This window comes from Colossoma macropomum, unplaced genomic scaffold, assembly GCF_904425465.1.
Source record: "Colossoma macropomum unplaced genomic scaffold, Colossoma_macropomum, whole genome shotgun sequence".
Taxonomy (NCBI): Eukaryota; Metazoa; Chordata; class Actinopteri; order Characiformes; family Serrasalmidae; genus Colossoma; species Colossoma macropomum.
Genome location: NW_023494798.1, coordinates 1552706 through 1577219, shown reverse-complemented (window position 1 = coordinate 1577219; position 24514 = coordinate 1552706). Strand labels below are relative to the sequence as shown.

The 24514-nt window shown below is 39.7% G+C and overlaps 1 protein-coding gene across 2 annotated transcripts in view; it reads left to right on the top strand.

Moving 5' to 3' along the window:
* Positions 1–3976: 3976 nt before the first annotated feature.
* The window catches only part of LOC118818335 (BTB/POZ domain-containing protein kctd15), a 53912-nt gene continuing 33374 nt past the window's right edge, over positions 3977–24514 (top strand). The window contains exons 1-2 of one of the 2 annotated variants that reach the window (XM_036585567.1): positions 3977–4307; positions 7775–7950. In XM_036585567.1, the coding sequence (XP_036441460.1) occupies positions 7787–7950 (164 nt within the window). In that variant the 5' untranslated portion in view covers positions 3977–4307; positions 7775–7786. Of the gene's footprint in view, positions 4691–7774; positions 7951–24514 lie in introns of both variants that reach the window. The other variant, XM_036585566.1, reaches the window with a different exon arrangement.

Here is a 24514-nt window from a genome sequence, read left to right as displayed (position 1 = left end):
AAAGATATTGGAAGTAAAGTCATTATGGATCATTACAAATACTTTGCTTTAAAAGTACCAAGTCCTCAGACAGTAGGAAAATAGAAATCCTGTATAGAAAAAAAATGCATGAAAATGCATCGATAATCGTTTTATAATCGCATCGCAGCCTCTGAATCGTAATCGAATCGTGAGGTGCCTAGAGATTCCCGCCCCTAATATATATATATATATATATATATATATATATATATCAGGCATAACATTATGACCACCTCCTTGTTTCTACACTCATTGTCCATTTTATCAGCTCCACTATATAGGTATTGCGCTGGTCTGAGTGGATCAGACACAGCAGTGCTGCTGGAGTTTTTAAACACTGTGTCCACTCACTGTCCACTCTATTAGACACTCCTACCTTGTTGGTCCACCTTGTAGATGTGAAGTCAGAGACGATAGCTCATCTGCTGCTGCACAGTTTGTGTTGGTCATCCTCTAGTCCTTCATCAGTGGTCACAGGATGCTGCCCACAGGACGCTGTTGGCTGGATGTTTTTGGTTGGTGGACTATTCTCAGTCCAGCAGTGACAATGAGGTGTTTAAAAACTCCAGCAGCACTGCTGTGTCTGATCCACTCAGACCAGCACAACACACACTAACACACCACCACCACGTCAGTGTTACTGCAGTGCTGAGAATGATCCACCACCCAAATAGTACCTGCTCTGTGAGGGATCATGGGGGTCCTGACCACTGAAGAACAGGGTAAAAGGGGGCTAACAAAGTATCAGAGAAACAGATGGACTACAGTCTGTAACTGTAGAACTACAAAGTGCACCTATATAGTAAGTGGAGCTGATAAAATGGACAATGAGCGTAGAAACAAGGTCGTAATGTTATGCCTGATCAGTGTGTGTGTACATATATATATGTATACATATTATACTGAATTCTTCATCATGTCGTGTACTGCTCCACAGCGACATCCGTTGTAGAGTCACCGCTGGTGATCAGAATCACGTGTCTGCAGACAACAGAATAGAGATTGTAGTCCACCTGTTCTCTGCATAATTTGTTTACCTCTTCATCAATGATCAGGACCACCGAGTAGGTATTATTTGGGAGGTGGTGTCCTTCTCAGCACTGCAGTGTATTTGACATCGTAGTGGTGTGTTACTGAGGCTCGACAAGTGGATCAGACACAGCAGTGCTGCTGGAGTTTTAAAACACTGTCCACTCCACTGTGGTCAGTTACATACCTACCTTTTTAGTCCATTTAGAGGTAAGGTTAGAGATGTAAACTCATCTGTTGCCCAGTTTGTTAGTAATTTCCAATCCTTCATCACTGCCCACAGGACTCTGCTGGCTGGATATTTATTCTCAGTCCAGCAAATACGCTTAGGTGTTTAAAGACTCGAGCCACACTATGGTGTGACTCTGTGCAGCAGGCGGGGATAAACTGCTGCAGGCTCAGTGGGTGGATCTATGTAAATGAGCTGTTTTTTGTGACATCACAAAGATGGTAACTTAAAAATGGCCTGTTTTTTGCTGTTCATTCTCCACATATGGACTGTGCGGAAGGTGTGAATAGTATGTTTGGAATGGAACTCTTTTATTAAAAAAAAAAAAAATACAGAAATTTATTTTTCTCTACAATATGGACCCTTTAAATTTGGCATTATTTTCCCAAGACAGTCTGAACTTCACCTGTGCTAAAGCGGGTGACCCACTTCTCCCCCAACCCCCACCCCCCACCACCAAAACCCATAAATTACAGAAATTAAGTGATGGCGCCCTGCGGCTCCTTTGTAAGCTGTTTAAATGTGTAAATGTACAACATCCTCTGCAGCTCTGTAGCTCTAATGAAGGAGGGAATATGCAGCCCTCATTTCAGCCCCAGAGGGGGCAGAGAGAGGGGGAACACTGCACCCCTGTTCCAGCACCGATGAAAGAAATACGACTTTGACTTTTTTTGTGTGTTCTCTAAACTTTTTTCCTCAGATCTGCTTCAGCACTGGAGATCATTTAGTGTTGGTGATACTACTGAAAAGCTAAACATGTATATAAAGTGTTTTATGCTGTGCATATTTTTATCATTTATCATTTCATATATAGTGAATAAACCTGCTTCTGTGATTATAAAGGGAAAAATAAACTCTCTTGTATCTATAAAAGGAAAATAGTACTTGTTTTTTCATAATAAAGTGAAAATAAGCTCTCTTTATGTGAATATAAAGGGAAAATATACTTTCTTTTATGATTATAAATAGAAAACAAAGGAAAATAAACTTTATTAAAGGAAAATAAATTCCTGTTTGTAATAATAGAAAAACACTAAACTACTTTTATGTGATAATAAAGAGAAAATAAACGTTATATGTGATAATTAGAGGAAAATAAACTCTATTTTGTGATTGTAAAGGAAAATAAATTCCTGTTTGTATTTACAAAAGAACACTAAACTTCCTTTATTCCTGTGATTATAAAGAGACAATAAACTTTCTCTTATGATTATTAAGGGAAAATAAACTTCTTTTGCAAGTTTTGAAATCTGGAATCTCTGAAGCTTACAGGCCTCGCGCACTGGTTGGCGCCAAAACGTCAGGAATAGGAGCGCGAGGGAAGCAGCGCGTGTTGGACGTACGTCACTGTCATGATTGTTCCTGTTTTGTTCGTGTCTGTTTTTTATTTACTACATTAATAGTTTATGATTTGTTCCGTGTTTGTGACGGAAGCTGAACTGCGGCTGTAAAAGGGAGACGGAACTCCGTTCTGTTGATTCTACTCGGTCCTCATTCACTGGAATCTGGAACCTCTGAGCGTTCCACCGCGCGCGCACTGGTTGGCGCCAAAACGTTAAGAATGGGAGCGCGAGACGGAGCCAGCGCGCGTTAATAGCGGGTCTCAATGCTCCATCAATTATTCACAGCTATTTACACGCAAATAAACAAACATACAAATAAATAAATAATCAGCGCTCTCAAAAAAAGAAAATAAAGAATGTACGCACCTGTAATGTTACTCAGATTTGGTGGTCTAATTTATATAACTCGATAATTTTGTGCCTATTTATTGGTTTTGTTTGTGTTTTTGAGAGATGACGGTAAAATAATAATAATAATAATAATAATAATAATAATAATAATATAAAAAATAGAAATATTAAAAATAAAATAAACCTGCCGCTCTACCGCCTTCCTGTTTGAATAAGAGGGGAAAAAATAAAAAATAAACAAATAAATAAATAAAAGTCTTCGCGCCAGACGTCTCCATCCAGGCGCGCGCTCTAATTGAAATGGCGCGTTTGGCTCCAGGCGGGTAGCGCGCGGGCGCGTGCACGCGTTCGCGTTCTGCCACAGCGCGCGCGTGCATATCGATAGACGTCATTCGCTTTTAACGGCTTTTAACGGCCTTCAGGCCAAAAAAATAAAAATGAGTTACGATTTAAAGCCGTTAAAGCTGAGAGAAGGACAAACACCGTCCGCAAACATATTCAGAGACAAAAAATCCGTGATTTCTTTCTGCTACTGTCACTTTTATCAACAAGTTCTTCTGTGTTATGGCTGTGTGGAAGTGGGGAAGGAGGGAAGGTGGGGGGGGGGCGAGCGTGCCCTGATTTTACTTATTTAAGAGAATGAAAATGTATGCCTCGCCGAAACCGCCCGGGGAAACGTTACATCAGACGAAACGACACCGATTAAAATCGGCTTTTTTCGGCTGTGAGCCGGCTGAACGGCGCGCCGCTCGCCTTACGCTGCTGCTGCCGCTGCCGCTGCCGCTGCTGCCCGCTTTCCCCCTCCGCTCTCCGGGCACAAGAACTTCAACCCCCCGCTGAAGCGATTCCCACTTTCTTTTTCTTTCTTTTTGGCGAAAAATACTCAGCACATACAAACGCTAATGACTCAGAATCATCATCCGAGCAAGAGAGAAAATCACGTTTTCATCTTTAGAGGGTAAAAAAAATAAAAAAATAAATAAATTAGCCCGGGAGAGAGAGAGAGAGGGAGAGAGAGAGAGGGAGAGAGAGAGTGGGGCTGAGCTAATTGTAGCCTAATCCTTTTGCCCCAGAGGCGTGTGGGCAGCCCGGAGCGAGAATTCAGTTTTAGCTCCTGCTCTGTTATTTAGACACGGATTTATTGGCTTCTTCTTACCCCGGCAGTTTCATTTTTTTTGGGGAGGTTTTATTATTTTTATTTTCTGAGTCTGAAACACGGAGCCAGTGAGCAGAACGACAGAACAATAAAGTATTAAAGAAGATAAAAAGAGAGAGAGAGAGAGAGAGAGAGAGAGAGCAGCGGGGCTTGAGGAGAGATCCGCGCCGTGTTAAAGGTAAGCGTGCTCGGTCACTCGCTCGCTCTCTTCCCCGCTCCGCTCAGAGCGAGTCGAGGCTGCGCTAGCGTTAGCTTATAGGTTTTTTTTAAAGCCACAGCGACCCTTTTCGATCCATCAGCGGCGGATACGCACGCTTTCAGCGCAGTTTTGAGGCGGTTTTTCGGGGTTTGTGACAGGTTACGGTGGGGGCAGGTCAGCTCCGCTCCTCACCCAGCCTGCTAGGTTAGCGCTAGGTTAGCTAGCTCCTTTTTAAACGGTGCCGGCGTTAACTAACGTTAACACTTAAAAACTTGGAGCAGCTTTAAGCCATAAAAACCATTTCGACCGGGACTGACTCGACCTGTCTGGGATCCCTTCGGACTCCTACGATGTTCGAGACGGTAGGATTTATCTTAATCTCACCTCAGACCGAGATTTTTAATCCCAATTTCGCCCTTTTCTGGCGTGTTTGTAACGTTAGCTTAACTACCGTTACTGTTGATGGTAATGTTAGTGAAGCGGTGTGTTGTCGTTGCTGCTGCTAACCTTAAAGCTCGGCTTTAAAAACCAACGAGGAGCCCTTTTTCTTTTATTCCACTCACTTTTTCCCACCGCAGCCTGACCTTTTTTCAGCGATTGTTAAGCGAACATCAATCAGCCTGCTATATCATGATGTTCATCTCGGTCGCATGTTTTTATTTTAGGTGAATATCAGTGAGCATAGACGCCATGTTGTAATATTATCAAAATTTAGGCTACCCGCAGGGCAGCAGCACAAACTGCTCGTTTGAGATCAAGTACAGAAATATGTGGCAGATAGTTAGAAGTGTTTCTCTGGGTGTTATACGTTTTGTTGAAGAATGGGCTCCTCATTTAAACTCTGAACTGGAGTTGGGACCACTTTAGAATTAGACTACCCTTGTTAAGGGTTTATGAATGGTTTAAAATGAGTTTATTAATGGTTATTAGTTATCAATTAGGTCATACATACTTTAAAATCATTAATAAGAAGTTATAACACAGATAAAATAGTGAGCCCACATTCATTTATACTGTTAAACCTCATATTCTGATGTTTGCTGATCATCCTGCTTCATCACATCAGTACAACAGGTCTCCTTTACCGTTTTTATTAATGTGTTATGGCTGTTTATGCATGATTTCGGAAGTGTTTATGACCTATTTAATAACCATAAATGAACTCATTTTAATCCATTCGTAAACGATTTATAAGGGTAGTCTTATTCTAAAGTGCTACCATCGATTTTAACCTATATACTTTATATTTTGGGTGATTATACCATTTAGACAAGCCTTATGTGAAGCAATTTTGTCTCAGTAAGTCCTCAGTAGGTTTAAGGTTGTTGGTAACCTTGTTTTAACCAGGTCAAATCAAGAATAGAGAACGGGCGAGAAAAGATGTCAGGTTGCTGATAAAGAGGCACGCATTAGCTTTCAGGGTCGTGGGAGTTAAGCATGTAAAGTAGCTTTTATAGTGCATCTGAATGTAGTGTAATACACGCATAGCGACTCCTCCCATTGGAGTATGAGAGGAGAGAGAGAGAGAGAGCAGATTCCTCCAGCATTATTATCAGGGCGTTTGGTTACCATCCCCTGTAGCTATGCGAAGAAGTGGGATCGTTTCACACGCCTGGAACTTTCTTCAGTGCTTCCTTTCGCTGGGATATGACATGTATGGAGCAGCCTGAGCGTCGATCCTATGCAGAATAATAGTACTAAATGAGCGTTATTGCTGAAGGTAGCTTTAAAGGGCCCATATCATGGAAAACTGGACATTTCTAGCTTTGGAAGAGTTTGATGTACTACGTAGAAAGTGGTAAAGTTTCCAAACATCCACAGTCCCCTCTCAGTCTGTCCGCACTCTTTTTGTGATGTCATGAAAATCAACCCATTTACATACATCTGCTTGTTCGGCCTGCAGCAGTTCAGCCCCGTTCGGCCCCGTTCATGCTGAAGTGATGGGGACTGTTTCAGCCCAGCCTGCATTTTGAATAAGGCACAATACAGAGGAGCCATCAGAGGTCATTTGCATGTATCACTCTTAAAGGCATAGCCTGTTTAATTCAAAGGTTTGAAGAGGTGGTCATGCAAAAATGAATTGAAAATGAATGAAATGAAGATGCACACAGATGTGGAGCTTTGAGAAGGAAAATACAAAAAAATGTAGGATATGGGCCCTTTAAATGAGCACTGTTACTGAAGATAATATTAAGCTGAGGATAGTATTAAACGAGAATCATTAAACTGGTATTAGCTGGTCACCTGCAGAGTCAACACCCTGGAAAAATAGGCAGTTTAGCCTAAAGCTGATCGCTTGTAGCGTTAAAAACTGACCAGCTGCTTTTTGTTTATCGTTTGTGGAGAACAGCAACAGACACAGACCGGAGGAACTTGTCGTTGGTGCAGTCTGGAATAAAAAAAGCAGAACTTTTAATAACATTTTAATACAAAACGTACAATAAGGGCGTAAATTTTGTTATATTTTTAAGAACACGCTGTATGTCGACCTGTTAAAAACGTTTAGTGCCGTTTTGTATTAGCTGTAGAGCTTTTTCTCCCACCAGTTTTCAGACAAACCCCCAGGGATTGCCATGTTTCTGCGCTGTGAATGGCTAATAGTTCGCTCTCAAGTAGTGCGCTGATTCGCTGCTAGCCAATCCGAGCGCAGGAGAGCGGATACACTAGCCAATCCGAGCGCAAGAGGCGGGGCTTGTTGGAATACGGGTGGTGAAAAAAATAACGTTGGAATCCTAACTAACCGTTAAGATTAGCTGTGTTGTGGGAGGTGAGTGGAAGCTGCTGCCGCTGCTGTCAGGTCAGTCCATTAAGGCGAGCTGCAGGGGGGGCGAGGGTGGACCACCGAGTTAAACACCGAGCTGTTTGAGATCTGGCACCTGTCCATCCCTTCATTCCCCTTCGACTCGGACATCTGAGGTCTAAAACATTCATGATCACCGAGCAAACGCCCTCAGTGTGCTGTAAACCCTGAACAAAGTCAGAGCAGCCCACTGTAAGTTCACCCTCGCGCGTCTTTTCAAAGCGACTGGCGGGAAAAAATGCATAGCAACGGTTGCTTAGCTGCGAACGTTGGCTTAGTGCTTCTCGAGCATCACGTCTAACCAACACGACCTTTAATTAGAAAACTCGGAGGCTTTTTCTTTTTCTTTTTTCCTCCCCTCCCTCCATCCCTCCCTCCCTTCTTCTCCCTCACTCTCTCTCTCTCCTCCCCAGAGGCGAACACCTCGCGTCCGTGTCTCCGCATCGCTAATAAACACGGTTTTCATTCCCGCCCTCAGGGGGTCCCAGGAAAAAAAAACATGCAAACGTGCTTCGTCGTTTAGAGCCGCTGCGCGAGGATAAAGCGCAAACACACACATACACACTCACTCACTCACTCACTCGCGCACACACACTGGCGCGCGCTCACTGTCGTCCTCATGGCTTTCCCGTTCGTGTGCTTGCAGGAAGGGAGGAGCATGTCGCGCCTTTCTCTGAGCCGCTCGCCGGTCTCTCCTCTGGCCGCGCAGGGCATCCCTCTGCCCGCGCAGCTCACCAAAGCCAACGCGCCAGTCCACATCGACGTGGGCGGGCACATGTACACCAGCAGCCTGGCCACTCTCACCAAGTACCCGGACTCCAGGTAAGAGCTGTTCCCGGACAGGGTGGGTGCGTGGGGGGGTCCCATCAGGGAAACAGTGCATTTCTTTCCATATAATAATAACAATTACTCTTATTTGGAGTTCTGTTTTTTTAACTTACATGCTAAATAAACTGTATTCCAAAATAAGTTTCTAAGCAAGTTCAAGTATTATGCATGCTTTTCGGGTCTGTGGACTGGACATTAAGTGATATAATGAGGTGCAGTAAGCTGTTTGGTTGTATTAGATGCTTTAGGACATTAGACCATCTGAGCTGGGTGGAAGTGGGTGCTCATCAGGGGCAGCGTTCGTCTTTTTCCAAGTGATTCATCCTGTTTCAGTCTTGTTGTTTCATGCGAAATAAACTTCACCGATTGCAATTTAGAGTAATCGGTACATTTCAAAACTAAAGTTTCCCAGTAAGTTGAAGTGTTTTGTTGTTGTCACTTCAATCTCAGTTTTTGTTTTCATTTTAATTTTTAAACTTTTTTTTGTATAATCTAAAAGCTCCACTTTATTTACACGCTTTACCCTTTATGCTCTGTGATTTCATTTGCATTGCTTTAGCAACATTTATACAGGGAAAATGTTTCATTCTAAAGCTGGAAAAGTGATATAATCAAGTGCATGACATGCAGTGAAGGGCCACATTTGCTTTTCCACATTTTAAGTAGTGGTGTGACGATACACATTTTCAGCTTTGATACCATTTTTGATATTTTATGTGTTAAAATGTCTTGATTGTACAGAGCTCTGATTAGACACTGCACAGTAGGGCTGGTCAGTGTGACAATATATATATTGCGATCGTGATAAATTATGTCACAACACAATATAATATACTTTTCTCAACTTATCGTGGATATTGTCGTGGATATCCTCAGTAGAGAGCGCTGACCAACTGCATGTTCCTTTATAAAGAGGGCATAATTAGTCCTGTTTAGCTGGATTTAGTGCAGCACACGTTGCCAGATATTGAATAAAAATCATTATATTCAGTTTTTGTTTGTATTTTTTTAAATGTAGCACTTTTTTTCTCATTTCCAACTGATCAGATGTCTGAAAAATAAATAGCGTGAGATATTATGTATCATGGAAATTTGTATTGCGATATTATTTGCCATATCGCCCACCTCTACACCACAGCCTGGTTTGGCATAAAAATACACTTTAAAAAAAAACCCAAAGGATTGCAAAGCAGCATGTCCTTGTGCAAAACAGTGAGCTTATAAAAAAGCACAACTGGGCTATAAATCATACAAATATATGTCGTTTTGATCACTGTGGAAATCGGTAAATGAAGGATGCTTAGAAGAGTGAGAGGTTTTAAGTTTCAAACAGTTATTTTTATGACTTTTTGATGCAATATTGAAACCATTACACGTTTATCAAGTTATGTTGAATGAACACAATTACACATTTCAAAATAAGAGTTCTTACGCTGCTTTTTGTATTGCATTAAAACAAAACTGAATATGGACAAACAAACTGATATTAAAGATGAGTGATCTTAGAATACATTGAGCTGTATGGTTGTATCAGGTAACCGAACATACTGCAGATTTCCCTTTGACTGGCATTTTGCAGCCCACCTGTCACAATTAATACACCCTCACAGGCTGTCGGGAGTCTGTTGGAATGCATTTCACAGAGGCTGCAAGTTATGAGTGTATCTGATGCAGTTTGGAAGTTTGGAGGGAAGGAAAAAGGCCTGAAACATCTCAGTTTGCATTCATACTTTAATAGAAGTGCAAGACGACTTTGCTTTATTTATGCTTCTGATATGAAATACCAAATGTTTCTTACGTTTGGTGTTTTTCTTGGCCGCTTTTCCAATGACAGATTGAGCCCCAGTTGTGAAACACTGGATCTCTTGGTTGTCTGTAAAATAGTATTGGTTTTATTACGAGTGTACAGTCTTTGAATAGAGAGCAACTGAAACGTCACCACTGACCAACTGTGCCACTTACCTCTAAATAGAAAAAGTAAACCTTAGCTAGAAAGATGTGAGCTGAATGTTTGGTAGAGAGTTATGCATTGTTAAGTGTTTACTAGAGTAACAGCGCTTTATTATCATTATCATCACTATTTATGATGTTGCTTCTTTTTTTTCTGTTACGGGGTCGACAGTATTTCAGATTTCAGTGCAAGGCTCTGCACTTTGCAAGAAGCAGCAAGCTGTAGTGATGTATTGCCACAGAGGGAGCAGAAAGCAGCGTCTCCGCTAACATTCGAGCTCCTTATCATGTAGCTTTAGGCTATGCTTTCACACTGCAGCCACTCATTTGTGCCACCTTCTCTTTTGTTTCTCTGAAAAATAACTAAACGCTACAGCTGCGTTCCAGCACACGAGCGGTTAAACCACCAAACGTCCATATCTGAAACCGTACATTTCCTATGGTTCATATGTTCTCTGAGCCTCAAATTTGTAGAAGCCGATCCCATCAAACGGTTAAAAAATGATTTAATTAAAATATTATTTTGTTAAATTCAGTCTTTCATCTGATTTTTAACAAAACAAGTGAAAGTTTGAATTTGGTTGTGTATAAAAGTATGGAAATGAGTAAAAAATCAAATGCACACTGTTAGAAATTCATTGTCTTTTTAGACCACAAATGACCTGGAGGACACTAGCCTTAGTGGTCTTCTTCATGGGGGTCCAGTTAAAAATTGCAGGGAAAAAATCGTCATGCAGTTATTTTTGTGTATAAATTTTAACTACATATTCATTCATTTAAGTGCATCTTAGACAAAGTTTATTATTAATTCCTATGTCACAATAAAGCACAACATCAATGACTTGTAATAATAATAATAATAATAATAATAATAACAATATAATATTATTAATAATTAGTTTAAACACAGTAGGTTCTTTTACTGTTCAGTTAATTCAGGTAAACATATATGGGACTCTTGTTGTGAAAGCATTGATGTTCTTGCTGAACATGAGTGAAGTTATTGTAGGTGAAGTGGTCAGTTCTGGGTTCTCAGTGGATTTTTTTGTTAATTCCAATATTTTTTTTTACATCTGCCACGCTCTATCCATCTACTGATTTGTCATGAATGAATCCACAAAGGCAGATTTAACTAACTATCGGTCTAAATTAGAATAACAGCAGAGTTAATTATAGCTGAATCTCAGCAATGCCAAAACCTCGTATCGCCAAAATGAGAACTTTACAGAAGAAAGAAAAAACATTCCTCACTTTTAATGTAAGTCAATGGAACCAGACATTTTCCCAAGTCATTTTGGGCCGTTTCTTTTGGTCCATTCATCAAGAAATGTACACACAGTGTAAAGAACAACAGGCATTTTCAAATTATGCCAAATACTGAAAAACAACAAAAACGATATTCGAGGTTTTGTTCCTACAGCAGCAAAATATTTAAAATAAATCGTAAATTCTAAATATGTGACGGGCAGTGTGAAGTTTTCTTTGTGACCCTGGACCAATCAGAGCCAGTTCTGTGACAGTTTTCATACTAAGTGTAGTTGTTAGACCTGAAGGGGTTAAAGAAGAGGAGCCAGCCAGGCATCAGAAGGGGCCGGGCGACAGCTAAGAACAAGGTTAAAGGACTTTTAAGTTGATGATGTCTTTTAATAGATTGATCTGTTAATAATGCAGAGAGGGAAGAGAAACTTAGTGCAGTAACTAATGGGGCAGCATTAGTCTTGCGCTCCCCCGGCCGGGCTGGAGAGACAGAGGCCATGAAACATTGATGGAGACCGCAGGCAGGGCTGGCTGCGAGCACAGAGGCTTCGGCTAGAGCTCCTGACAGAGATCAGTTATGCGGGACAGATGGGAACTTGAAGAGAATCAGAGCTAACGAACATGTGGTGACGCTCAGCGAAGGCACGTGGGTATTCGGGCCATCGCTCATGCTGCAGAATCGCTGGGGAAAAAAGGTTCAATCTGGACTTTAGTTAGATCCCAGCTTTGGAGGACGGGTGTCGGGAGGCTGCGGAGGTCCTAGTAAGGCTGCGCAGTGCATCATTTGCTAATTATCATCGCATTGTTAGGAATATTTATGTTTTAATATTCAATATTTGAGTCAAACAGCTAAATTTAGCAGAAGGAAAGATGCCACAGAGCAGTTCTGATTGGTCGAAAGTGATGAAAGTTTGTTGAACATTAACAGTGCTCATTTGAATTTTGTTTTACATAAAATTTTCATACTGTCAAATCTGGATTTTCTCTTAAATTGTTAAAACAGAAGTCACGTGACCAAAAGACTGAATTAAATGATACATTAAGTGATTAAAAACTCTCTTTTTAGCCATTTGCTTTGATTTGTTTTGAAGAAAAGTTTACAGATTTGTGCTCATGAGAATTTATGGACCAAATAAACCTTAAAATTTCAGACATGGGCTTTAATGAGTAATAAGCAATCATATTTCTCATAACTATTTACCTTAACAGTCTCTTCAGTTTCATGTAACGCTCATTACAATCAATACAATCAATACATAGTAAATAACCAGTAAAATAATAAAATCTTACACAGGGAAATATTTCTTTGTTTGTTTGTATACAGAGTTAGACCTGCTCAGTGCTTCAAAGTGCAAATGAGCCTCTCATTATAGATTCATTATTGTTTGCTCTGACCAATCACAGGGTGTTTTGATGAATCGAGATATTTGCATAGTCCAAATAAATGAAAATAGTTTTAGTCAAAACAGTATAGTGTTTTAATATTATGTTGACAGTTTAATGTGTGCGAATGTTTGAGCTCCCCAGTTAAATGACATGTTTTTGTTGATTTTGTAAGGGAAAATAAGTAAACATCCTTTACAGAGAACACACTTCTAGACATGATACATTGAAGATCCACAAATAATGTTCATTTGCTGGATTATAAATACGCTGAACATAAAATGTGTGGCACTTTTTATGTTTCCCTATATGTTAAACTCAGGAAATAAATAGAAATGCACTAAAATTCACAGAAATAAATGTCATATTTAAGCGTGTTCCCTGTACAGTGTGTGTTAACTCACTTAGAAAATCAAAACTTTTGCGCGTGACTACCAAATCTGATTATGCAGCAGTGTAATTGCAATATGGTATCTTGCCCATGTCAAACACTTGGAGCCTTTAACAAATGTTTTGAAGCAGGGGCGTCAAACTCAACCAGTAAAGGGGTCATATTAAAAAATCTCATCATTTTTAATGAATGTTGCTGTGCTGTAACTGGAACTGGCCAATGTTTATTTAAAATGTGCAAAAAACTTCAAAAGTAAAATATAGACAATTGTAGTAGACCTTATAATATTACAGGGACACTTTAAATAGTGAAAATGTAAATGTCCCCAGGAGCTCAGTCTTTTAAACCTACCTGTTTGCTTGAACTAGACACCTGACATCCTTTCATTAGACTTGCTGAGCTAATGTTAGGTGTTTATATTGGTTAAACTGTAGCTGAAATGCATTTTGGTGATATGACTGATGTAGAATTGAGGTGTAACCGCTGTCCCATAGATTGTTATTGGGGTGGGAAAGTCGGAGCACATTACATTGCAGTGCTTGTTGGGGACTGTAGTGCAGCACATTGTGAAACAGGCCGATATTAATAGGAAATTAAAATACCTCTGTGGCCGGATAGGATTGTGTGGTGAGCCTGATTTGGCCCGCAGGCCTGGTGTTTGACACATGGGTTTTAAGGCTTTCTGTTCCTGTGTATGATCTCTTGAATGTATCAGAGTCACTCGACTCAGTATTTCTTGCAGTGCATCTTGATAGGAAGACATTTCACATTTTTCAGAAACATTGTAAATAAGGGAACACAGGGAAAACTGATGCACATCTGCTTGAGCTTTTGTAAACATTCATTCAGCTCAAACTAGTATAACAGTATTTTCTGTGTTTTCAGTTTTTAGATCAGATGTGGCCTGTTTATGGTGATGCAGATGACAAAGATCTCACTCTCATTACACAAATGAGTTTGATTACCCCAAAACAAATTCCTGTATTCAGTAATTCATTTTTAAATTAAATTGATGTCATATTTAATATCTTTTCACTAGATCAAATTAGCGAACAATAAACACCATAAAACAGTGCAAATCTGTCTGTAACATGAATCAAACACGAGGGGACGAAAAAATTAACAGAGAAAATGGAAAAAATAAGGGCCTCAGCGACGCACGATGATATCGGAATAATATCGGAATCGAAAACAGATGTTTTGGTTTGGTCGATATATCAAAGCTAATATTTGATAATGTATTTATTTCAGTCTGGAAGAGCAGAATGTTTAAGTAACGCTGAGCTACTCTGCTAAAATATTTGCATTTTTTTTATTCATAACCTTAGAAATTAGATATAAATCGCTGCTGTTGGAACAAAACCTCATATTTCCAAGATGGTAACTTTACAGGAGAAAGAAAAAACATACTCTACCTTTAATGTAAGTCAATGGAACCAGACTTTTTTCCAAGTCATTTTGGGTCGTTTCTTTTGGTCTATTCATCATGAAATGTACACACAATCTAAAGAACAACAGGCATTTTCAAATTATGTCAAAAACTGAAAAACGACAAAAACAGAGATTCGAGGTTTTGTTCCTACAGCAGTAGGAACTGCTGAAAACCGCAAGTTTTCTTTGCGACCCTGGACCAATCAGAGCCAGTTCTTTGACAGTTTTCATACTAAATGTAGTTGTTAGACCTGAAGGGGTTAAACATAAACATACTCTACCTTTAATGTAAGTCAATGGAACCAGACTTTTTTCCAAGTCATTTTGGGCCGTTTCTTTTGGTCCATTCATCACGAAATTTACACACAATCTAAAGAAGAACAGGCATTTTCAAATTATGTCAAAAACTGAAAACGACAAAAATGGAGATACGTTTTTTTCTGACAGCAGCGAAATATTACATTTCTATGTAATTCTTCTCCAGGAGAATCTAGTCCCAATTTCCATACTTTATACATTATACGTTCTATTATGTTTATACATCGGCATTGGCAGATGTGAAAAGATGGGATATCAGCGCTGCCTCACCATTCCCATATCTGTGCATCCCTAAACAGTCTGGACTTGCATATTTTAACTACAGTATTAGTACTGCAAAGGTCAGTATCACGGTAACCACTAATAAACAGGATATTGTGCAGTCCTAATCAGTACAGTGGTCTTCTGGGGGTCTGACTGTAGTGAGGAGTGTGTGTGTGTCTGTGTATCTGTGTGTGACCCGTAGCTCACCCCCGACTCTGAGCTGTGTGTTTGACTGGAGTGAGAGCCAGTTGTTGACATCTGGAGCTGAATGAGTGGCTTTACCTACAGACTGGTGACCTCCCCCAACACACACACACACACACACACACACACACACACACACACACGGACTCAGCTGCCCCCCTGTCTCTATCTCTCTCTCTGTCTGTTTGTCTCTCTCTCTCTGTCTGTCTCTCTTTCTATCCATCTCGCCTTCTGCCTATATCTCAGTCTTTTCTGTCTGTCTGTCTGTCTCGCTCTCTCTCTGTCTGTCTTGCTCTCTGCCTATCTCTCAGTCTTATCTCTCGCTCTCTCTCTGTGTCTCTGTCTGCCTGTCTGGGTGTCTGTCTCACTCTCTTATCTGTCTGTCTTACTCTCTGTCTCTGTCTGTCTCTCTCTTTCTGTCTATCTGTCTGTCAGTCTTTCTCTTAATGTCTTTGTCTCTCATTGTCTGTCTGTCTCTCTGTCTGTCTCTCTCCCTCTGTCTATCTCTGTTTCTCCATCTCTCTTTCTGAATGTCTCTCTTTGTCTGTCTCTCTCTGACCCTTCTTTTTCTCTCTGTCTGTCTTCCTGTTTATCTATGTGTCTCTCACTCTGTCTGCCTCTCCGTCTCTGTCTGTCTGTGTCTCTGTATATCTGTTGCTCTCTCTATCTGTCTGTTTTTGTCTGTCTCTCCCACTCTTTTTCTCTCTGTCTTTCTCCATCTGTCTCTCTCTCACACTCTGTTATTATCTGTGTATTTTTCTATCCGTCTTTCTCTGTCTTTCTGTCTCTTTTTTTCTGTCTTTTCCTCTCACTCTGTCTCTCTCGGTCTATCTGTGAGAGAGTCTCATCCACTCAGGTACTGTGGGCAGGAGCGACTGAATCACCAAAAGGAAGAGGAGGAGAGGGAGAGAGACGAAGATACAGAGACACATACAAAGAGAGACAGAGGAGGAGAGTGAGGGAATGAGTGAGAGAGAGGAAGAGAAAGAGGGAACGAGAGCAGGAAGGAGATACAGAGACAAATACGGTGAGAAAGAGAAATAGGAACAAGTAAAAGATAGCAGAAGATGTAGAGGCACACACAAAGAATGAGAGAAGGAAGAAGTGAGAGAGAGAGAAAGAGAGAGAGAGAGAAACATGGAGACAGAGAGACGGAGAGGGAGCGAGGGAGGGAAGGGAAAGAAAAGAAAAACAGGCAGCATTTTAATTGCTTTTTAAAAAAGTGGAGATGAAAAACAGAGTTGGCCTGCAGGCGTATGGTGAAATTCTAGCTGGAAGAATTGCAAGAGCATATGAGAAAGGAAGACCTGAGGCACAACAGGGAGATGAGTATTGGTTTTTTATAAAGCATTTTGCATCGATTTCCAGAGAAGGGGGGGAAAAGAAGGGACAAGGAGAGGGAGGGAGAGAAACAGAGGGAGTGAAAGAAAGAAATAGAGGCAGAGAGAGGAGAGAAAGCAATAGAGACAGGGTGAGGTACGTAGAGAGAGAGTGAGTGAAGGGAAAGACTGGCATATATAGACAGAGCTTCTTAATCTGACCGAGAGATAAAAGCATAGACGTTTCTTTCGCTCAACCTTGGAAGAAATCATAGTATTCTCAGACTGTGATGTGTATTGTCGTATTAAAACCTCCTTCTTTTATTTTTCATATTTTTTTCCTACTGTTTGAAAACATCAGCTGCTCTTTAAACTGTGAAGGCTTCGTGATAAATGAACCAATAGAATTGCTCCAAAATTACTTCTTGTTACAATAATGTACATTAAAGTAAAGAACGTTTCTGTTAAGATTGTTATGACATTGACTCATAATCAGATTAAAGGGCAGTTTTCCAGATTAAGCCAAGTCTTGGATGTAGTTGTACTCTCAGAGACTCAGATTAAGCCTAAGCCTAGACTAAATAGGATTTTTGACAGTTGATATTCCAGGGGCTGGATTCATGAAAGTGTCTTAAGAAAAAACTGCGAAGGTTTGTGAAGAAGTTCATAAGAATGTTCTTTAATTCAATTCTTGAAAAAATGTTCTCAGATATTCTTTTCAGATAATCTTAATTATTTTTTAAATATTATCTCAAGCAAATCTTCATTGTTTTGGATGCTACTTTGCAATTTTTTGAATTTAAGAAAAAAAGCACACGTTTAAGAATATTTTCCTTCTTAAGACACTTTTGTGAATCTGGCCCCAGGTTTGGCCAAAATTAGGCTTAATCCATGTCTAAGAAAATTAAGAAGTGAACTTAAAACCAACTTAAAAATTAAACTAGATTTGAAATTATATATAGCGAGATATATCAGTGGCTGACATATTACTTGTCAGTAAATTAGGAAGTGTGGATATTTTTGGTTTAGGAATATGCTCAAAACATGTGGATTATAGTGTGAACCTGTTTTAAAATGCCAAAAATATAAATTATTGGTTATTGATATTGTCAGCCACACCATGTTAATTATCAGTTATTGTATCCAATTTAGGATTACAACATATTATATTGTAATTAGACTTAATTGTGTTGTATCTTTGTATCGTCGCTAGCATGTTAGCTCATGGCTAGTACATCAGCTCAGGGCTAATATATTAGCTGGTATCCACTGTATTACATTGGGGCTCTATAAAGCAGAGCGTTTGTTCAGCATTTCAGTGCTGCTAATAATCCAGTCTGAATGGATATGGCATTCTAAAGTCTCAATTATAGTACTTTTAAAATGCTAAACCCTCTAATTAAAATTAAGGATTCAAGAAAATTTCAACCCCTTACAATTTGCAAAAGTTTCTGTTTTTGTCTGAAAGAACAAAAAAGGAATAAACAAAGATTAAAAGGTGGACAAGGATACTTTAGTGATAAATTTAATGGCAACAAAAGTTAGAAATAGTAATTAAAAGCACTGTTTCCTTTGCTGTCCTGTGTCGGTCAGCACAGGCGCGTTCAAACAGTTCGAGCAACAGCGGATCAACAGTGAAAGTATCGGCCGTGTGGAACTGTTATATGGTTTCTATGAGGGATGTTTGCTGTCACTGTCCATGCAGAAGTCAAGCCACGTCCAATAACTTCTCCTCCACAGGTTTATTACCACTTGGAAACACAATATGCAGCTTGAAGTGTAGAGCATAACTAAAATAGATTATAGACGTCACTGTCTGTGTTTACATGCAGAGATATTTGCCAATCCGACTGAATAGATTCTGATTACAGATTATGAACAGATTATTAGGCTGCATGTAAACGTGTCTTGTGTGACCAAGTGTATATACGGTACTCTTGCATAGTCAGCTCAGTTTTGCCCTGTTGAAAGGATCTGATCAATAAAACAGTGTTTTTTCGTCATTCTTTATTTAGCTTCTTGATGCTTCATTCAAAAACATAAATAAAACAGCAAAAAATCCAACAACTGTGTTTTCAATTTTAAGACGCGTATCTCCTGAATTTTGTTTTTGGTTTGATTAATATATTAAAGGCACAGTTTCAGTTATTATTACTGTAATGAAAGATATGTAGAATAGAGACACAGCTGTTTTGAATCGAACCAAATTATGAATTACGAATCATTTGAATCAGCTAAGAAATTCCGTATCAATGCATCACTTAAAATAGACTAAACAAGAGCGGAGTGTTTGCTGGTGGAAGCTACGTAGCTGTCATAAGATAACGCTGTTTGTTTTGTTACTACGTTTGATAATCATACTGTTTCACGGATCGTGGATGTTCGAAATATCGCCCTCCGAACCTCAGCCAATGAAAGCGGGCGAGAGAGAATGATAGAGACAGAGAGAGAGAGAGAGAGAGAAAGCGTCTTTAAAAATGGGTCACTGTTCTCAAACAGCGTAAGACAAAAGTTACTGACAGAGGTGGACAGATACTCCTCGTGGAGGGATTCCTCCCACACCTGCCCGAGCTTTACAGCATGCGAGAGAGGGAGAGAGAGAGAGAGAGAGAGAGAGAGAGAGAGAAAGGACTGTAATGGAAATTCAATTCCTTTTGTCTGTGAGCTTTAGACGTTCAGCGCAAACACAGCTGTGTGCATTGAGTCTCCTGTTGACGTCTTTTTTCCTCCCTCCCTCTCTCTCTCTCTCTCTCTCTTTCTCTCTCTCTTCCTCTCTCTTTCTCTCTCCCTCTCTCTCTCTTCCTCTCTCTTTCTCTCTCCCTCTCTCTCTCTGCTGTTTGGCCTCCTAACAGGCTTTGACAAGCACTCGGGAGGGAACAGCCTGAACGAATCTTGACTTTCTTGTGATTTCTCTTTGAGGTCGCGGCACGTGGTCAGCTGACCTAGACAGCCTCGACTATGATTAAAGAGGAGATTACATCGTCACGGTGATAACACGGCGGCCCGCCATTGGCTGGAGAGAGTTCAGAGCGGGAGTCTGGCGGTGACAGGAAGTGTAGTTCTTATCAAATGTCATATTAGGGAATACAGACTACTACTGTTGGCCAGAAATACCCTACACATGGCTGGCGTGGCCGGACACCAGCAGCGAGAGGTTCAGTTTTAGTTTAGTTTCAGTTTTGGTATTTATACAGTGTGGGCCTCATTCACCAGTATCTAAATTTCTTCTTGTGCTCTTGAGAAAGGTCCTGCGTAAGTTGGTGTAAGATAAAAAAATTGCTTGCTAAGAACTGTTGGTGAATGAGGCCCAATGCTCTATAGTCACATTCAATTATTTTCCCCTAATAAACAGGCAGATTTCAGGTATATAAATTATTTTATAAGGAATTCTTCAGGTTTGGACTGTTGGACTATTTCATGTGTTTATTTAGCTCACACAGTGTGTGCTTGAGATTGGCTCGTTGATAGAACAGGAATATTAAGATTCCTGAGGACATAAAATGTGCAGTGAACCTTCTGAATAGCTTTAAAATCTAAAACTCTTTTTAAAGTTTTGCAGTTTTGAAAGGCCTGTTAAGGATTTCTTTCGTAATTCCTAATATCCTCACATAATCAATGGCTGAACTTTTATTACCTTTTTTTTTAATAACCTGAAGCTCATATGGTCTGAGCTAAATAAATACATGAAATACACCAGCACTTTCTTTTAATACTTTTATCCAAGTATTAAATCTTATATAAATAACATTGTTTGCTCTTTAACAGAACAGAGTAGCATTTTAAATTCTTAAATCAGCTGCCTAGTTAAGTAACATGAGTCCAAAAGTGCTACATCGGAAGTAGGAGGTGACCGGCTATTGAGTACAATGAGTTATGTGTAATTATACTCCAGCGTTTCGGTACAGGTGTAGATAGATAGATGGATGGATGGATGGATGGATGGATAGATAGATAGATAGATAGATAGATAGATAGATAGATAGATAGCATTGAGATACAGTGTGAGTGAAGTTACCTGCCTCTTTTTATTTATATCATAAAACTGCAACACAAATTGACCAAAATCTGGACGACCATCCTACCCACCCAGAGAGAGCTTGGACAGTTGTCCTGTCTTTGACTCCCGGCCACAGATGGCTGTAACATCACCAGGGACCGAACTCGCGATCTCCTGATAACAGGACCAACACTTAGACGGTTGCGGACAATTAACTGGTTTTAAATTAAGCCTCAAGGGGATAACCAGTAATTAACAGTTTTATTCAAGTTTTATTCAAAATACTTTGATTAAAAGAAGTTTGTTCATTCAGAGTATTTATGTAGATTGAGTAAAACCAGTAATTTAATTTTTACCGCATAAAGAATTTTTTTAAGTTGAACTACGAAAGTTTTTACAGTGTAGTCGTCCTACCAAAGTAACAGCAATGTTACCAAAAGCTAACGCAACTATAGCTAATGAAGGTCATTTATAGCTAAAAATGCATGTTAATGTAAAAGAGTAACTTAAAGGGCTGCCTTAAAAATGACTTATTTGTACTTGGAATAATAAGTTAACAGAACAGGAATCTGTTTCATGTCCCATCAATTTATTATTTGAAGTTCAAATAATTTATTATTTGACATTCAAATAATCAGAATTTTAACACAGCATGAAATTAAACAATTTTAAGGTAAAACCCCCATTTTATACAGTGCAGTGCTGACAGATTTGATCTTTCATCAAATGACTTGCATCTTTTTCTACTTTATAGTTGTATATTTATATAGTTTAATATTGCAAACAAATAGCGATTTCTGCTATTCAACTTCAGAAGTTTGGGGGATGAAACTGGGCTTTGGGAGAAGTTCCCCCCACCAGGGGAGACGGTGCCTGTACGTGTGAAAAACTGAAAAAGAAAAAAAAGAAACTCTCTTCACACTCTTTAATTGTACAAATACTTGAAAGCTGGGGGTGAGGAAGAAAGGGAAGGAGAGGAGAGATGAGATGAAAGGAGAGGAGAGAAGAGAATTGGACAGAAGAAGGTGGAAAATGTGAAGATGAGAGAAGAGAGGAGTGGAGAGGAAAGGGTAGAAGAAAAGAGGGAATGATGGGAGAAAAGATGAAGGGAGAAAGGGATGACAGGAAAGGAAAGGAGATAAGAGGAGAGGTGAGGGAAGGAGTAGAAAGGAGGAGAGGAGCAGAGAAGAAAGGAAAAAAGGAGAAGAGAGGACAGCAGAGGAGAAGAAAGGAGAGTAGAGGAGAGGAAAGGTGGGGACGACATCACACAGAAGCGGAGAGATGAAGAAGGTGCCCCATCGTGTCTTAAGGCGAGAGGGAGACACAGGCCATGAAAGCTTACAGATTACTGCAATTTCCATCCTCGGATATGATGGGGCCCCATAGCCAACATCACACACGGACACCCTCCCTCTCTCTCCCTCTCTCTCTCACCTTTACTCTCTCTCTCTAGCTCACTCGCACTCGCTCACCGTACTCTTTCTCACATTTTCACTCATTCAATTTCGCTCTCTTTCATTTTCAGCCCACTTTATAAGGGTCAAACATGGACTTGCTCTGCGCCAACAGGTGCCTTATTACCCTCTGTGATCCGTCAATAATTAATACTGACTGCTGGAGAGCATTAAAACACTGAGTAATTGCTCTGGCTTTGAGAGCGATAACCTTTTCATTAAATGATAGAGCATCCTCTGCTTTGTGTGGAGCAGGGTGCCCACATTTTTTGTCTTGGTGTGCCAGAGTGCAGTGTTTGTGCCAAAAAGGCAAAATAATAGACATGAAAAGATGATAGGTAGTTTTAAAAACTGTATTTTATTTTACTTTTTTATTATATTTTACTATCAACGTTTCAGAATTTAATTATTATGTGTAAAACAGAAAAATAAGAATTTGAGAAGTTACATGTAGGATAAAAATATGATTGTTCTCCATAAAGGTGAAGGGGTGGGTTAGGGTTTCTGTTGAGCCAAGTCAAACGTCGTCCCAGACCAAATTTGGCCCTCGACCCCCGTTTTGGCCGGCCTTTGATGAAGTACATAAACAGATCTGCTTTAGAGGTGTGAATCTGTGAACCTGTAGCAAATGTGATTCGCAATTCTTTTTTCTTTGGCTTCAAAAATGATGTTTTTGAATTGAGAATGATCCAATTCGATACACTAAACAGCAATTTGATTCACCATTTTGATTCACTGATTCGATTCAGCAACTCAGACACCTTTAAGAATCGTTATAATTAATTAAAATTATTCAAACAAAAAGAAGGATACGATTTCCTCAAAATATTACCTGATCCCAGTGATGAAACCACATTTTTTTCCAGCTTCTCCCAGTAAGTTTAGGGCTAGTTGAGGTTTAGTTTAGTTGTTCATTGACTTCAAGCACGGTATAGCCTGCACGCCGTGTATTTTTCCAAATAAAGAGCTTAATCGGGTTCTTTGTGGCGTCTCCTGCTTCAGTCTTCACCATTATCAATTCAATATCAGGCTATTCAAGATTATTAGCTAACTACACTACAGAGTTTTCAGATAGAGAGCGTTGGCTTGTCAAAGTGTGATAAAAATTAAAACCTGTTGGTTGATTTATGATTAGTAGAGTCTCAGCAGTGGTTTGTAAATCTCTCGCACTGTGTTTCCTTCGTGGTCCACTTTTAGCTCATGAACACTGCCTGAGCCACTCGCATTCATTGGGGCTGAAGTCGAAGGACAATATCCCATGTATTTCAACATTGAATGTATTTCATTACTGTCCAAAGAAAAATGTATCTCCAAAATGGTAACTTCACAGGAGAGGGCGAAACTGTCTTTTTCAATGTAAGTTAATGTAAAGAGATTTTATTCCAAATGTTTTTCGAGCATTTCTATTGGTCCATTCACCATCAGATGTTTACACAATGTTAAGAGCAGCTGCTGTGATCACATGATGTCAAAAAATAAAAATCAACAAAAATGGAGATACATGTTTTTTCTTTGGACAGCAACGATTTGTTTAAAGCAGTTTGTTTTGTTAACAAATCATGATCTGTTTAATGCATTTAGAATTCAATTCTGACCATTGCAAATGATTTTTGTCCCTTTTACAGTTTATGCAGTTGCATCAGGAAGAGATAAAAATGATGCAAGAAGAAAAACAAATGAATCGTTATGCCACTGATTTGTTATATTTGCAAAAATTCTTTTTTACAGCTGTTTGAAAATGCCAGCTGTGCTTTACATTGTGTGAACACTTCAAGATAAACTGATAAAAGTTCACAAAAACTCAGAATATAGATCTTGCCACATTAACGTATATTAAAAGTAATTTTTTCTCTTCTGAAAAGTCACCATTATGGAAATACAGGCTTTTATTTTGACAGTGATGCTGTTTTTATCTTAATCATGTTTTGAACCCTATTCTGTTGACGAATGTATTCCGAACGCATTAGAATTACTCAATTTATATATAGAGACTGTTTTGTGTTTGTACATTCATGCTCATTTATCCCCATGTTGCGTTGACACCTACAGACAGGAGATCAGGGTAAGTATACAGTGTTCACTGGGGACCAAATCCAGCGCAGTAGGTGTTGGTTTAACACTGGGGCTCTTGCGTGGCAGACAAACAAGTGGTCATGGACCTTAGCTGACGAATGGCATTGAAATCGGCGCTGGAAATAGCGCGGCGCTCAAAGCACTCATGGCGGCGCTTTTCAGCATCAAAAAAAGTGTCATTTCTCTCCAGTTAGCAGCGTGACATGTAGACAGTCACCGTGGCCGATTTATGCATGACTCATTTAATTGACATCTTAGTAGTGAAATCGTAAACGTGCGCCGCTGCCAAGCCCCTCTCTCCTCTGCCAGAGAATGCGGCATTGTTTTATTCTCTCCGCAGAGAAAAAAAGAGAAGAAATACTTCAAACAGGTTCCTTCGCTCCAGAAATGTGCCTTGAGCTTCTTGTTTCAACCCGAAGTGCTAATACCTTTTTGGCTCGCTCCTAATAAAATTGAAAAATAAATGGTAATTGTTTCATGCATTTGAAGGAGGCCGCCCTCACTCCATTAACTGTGC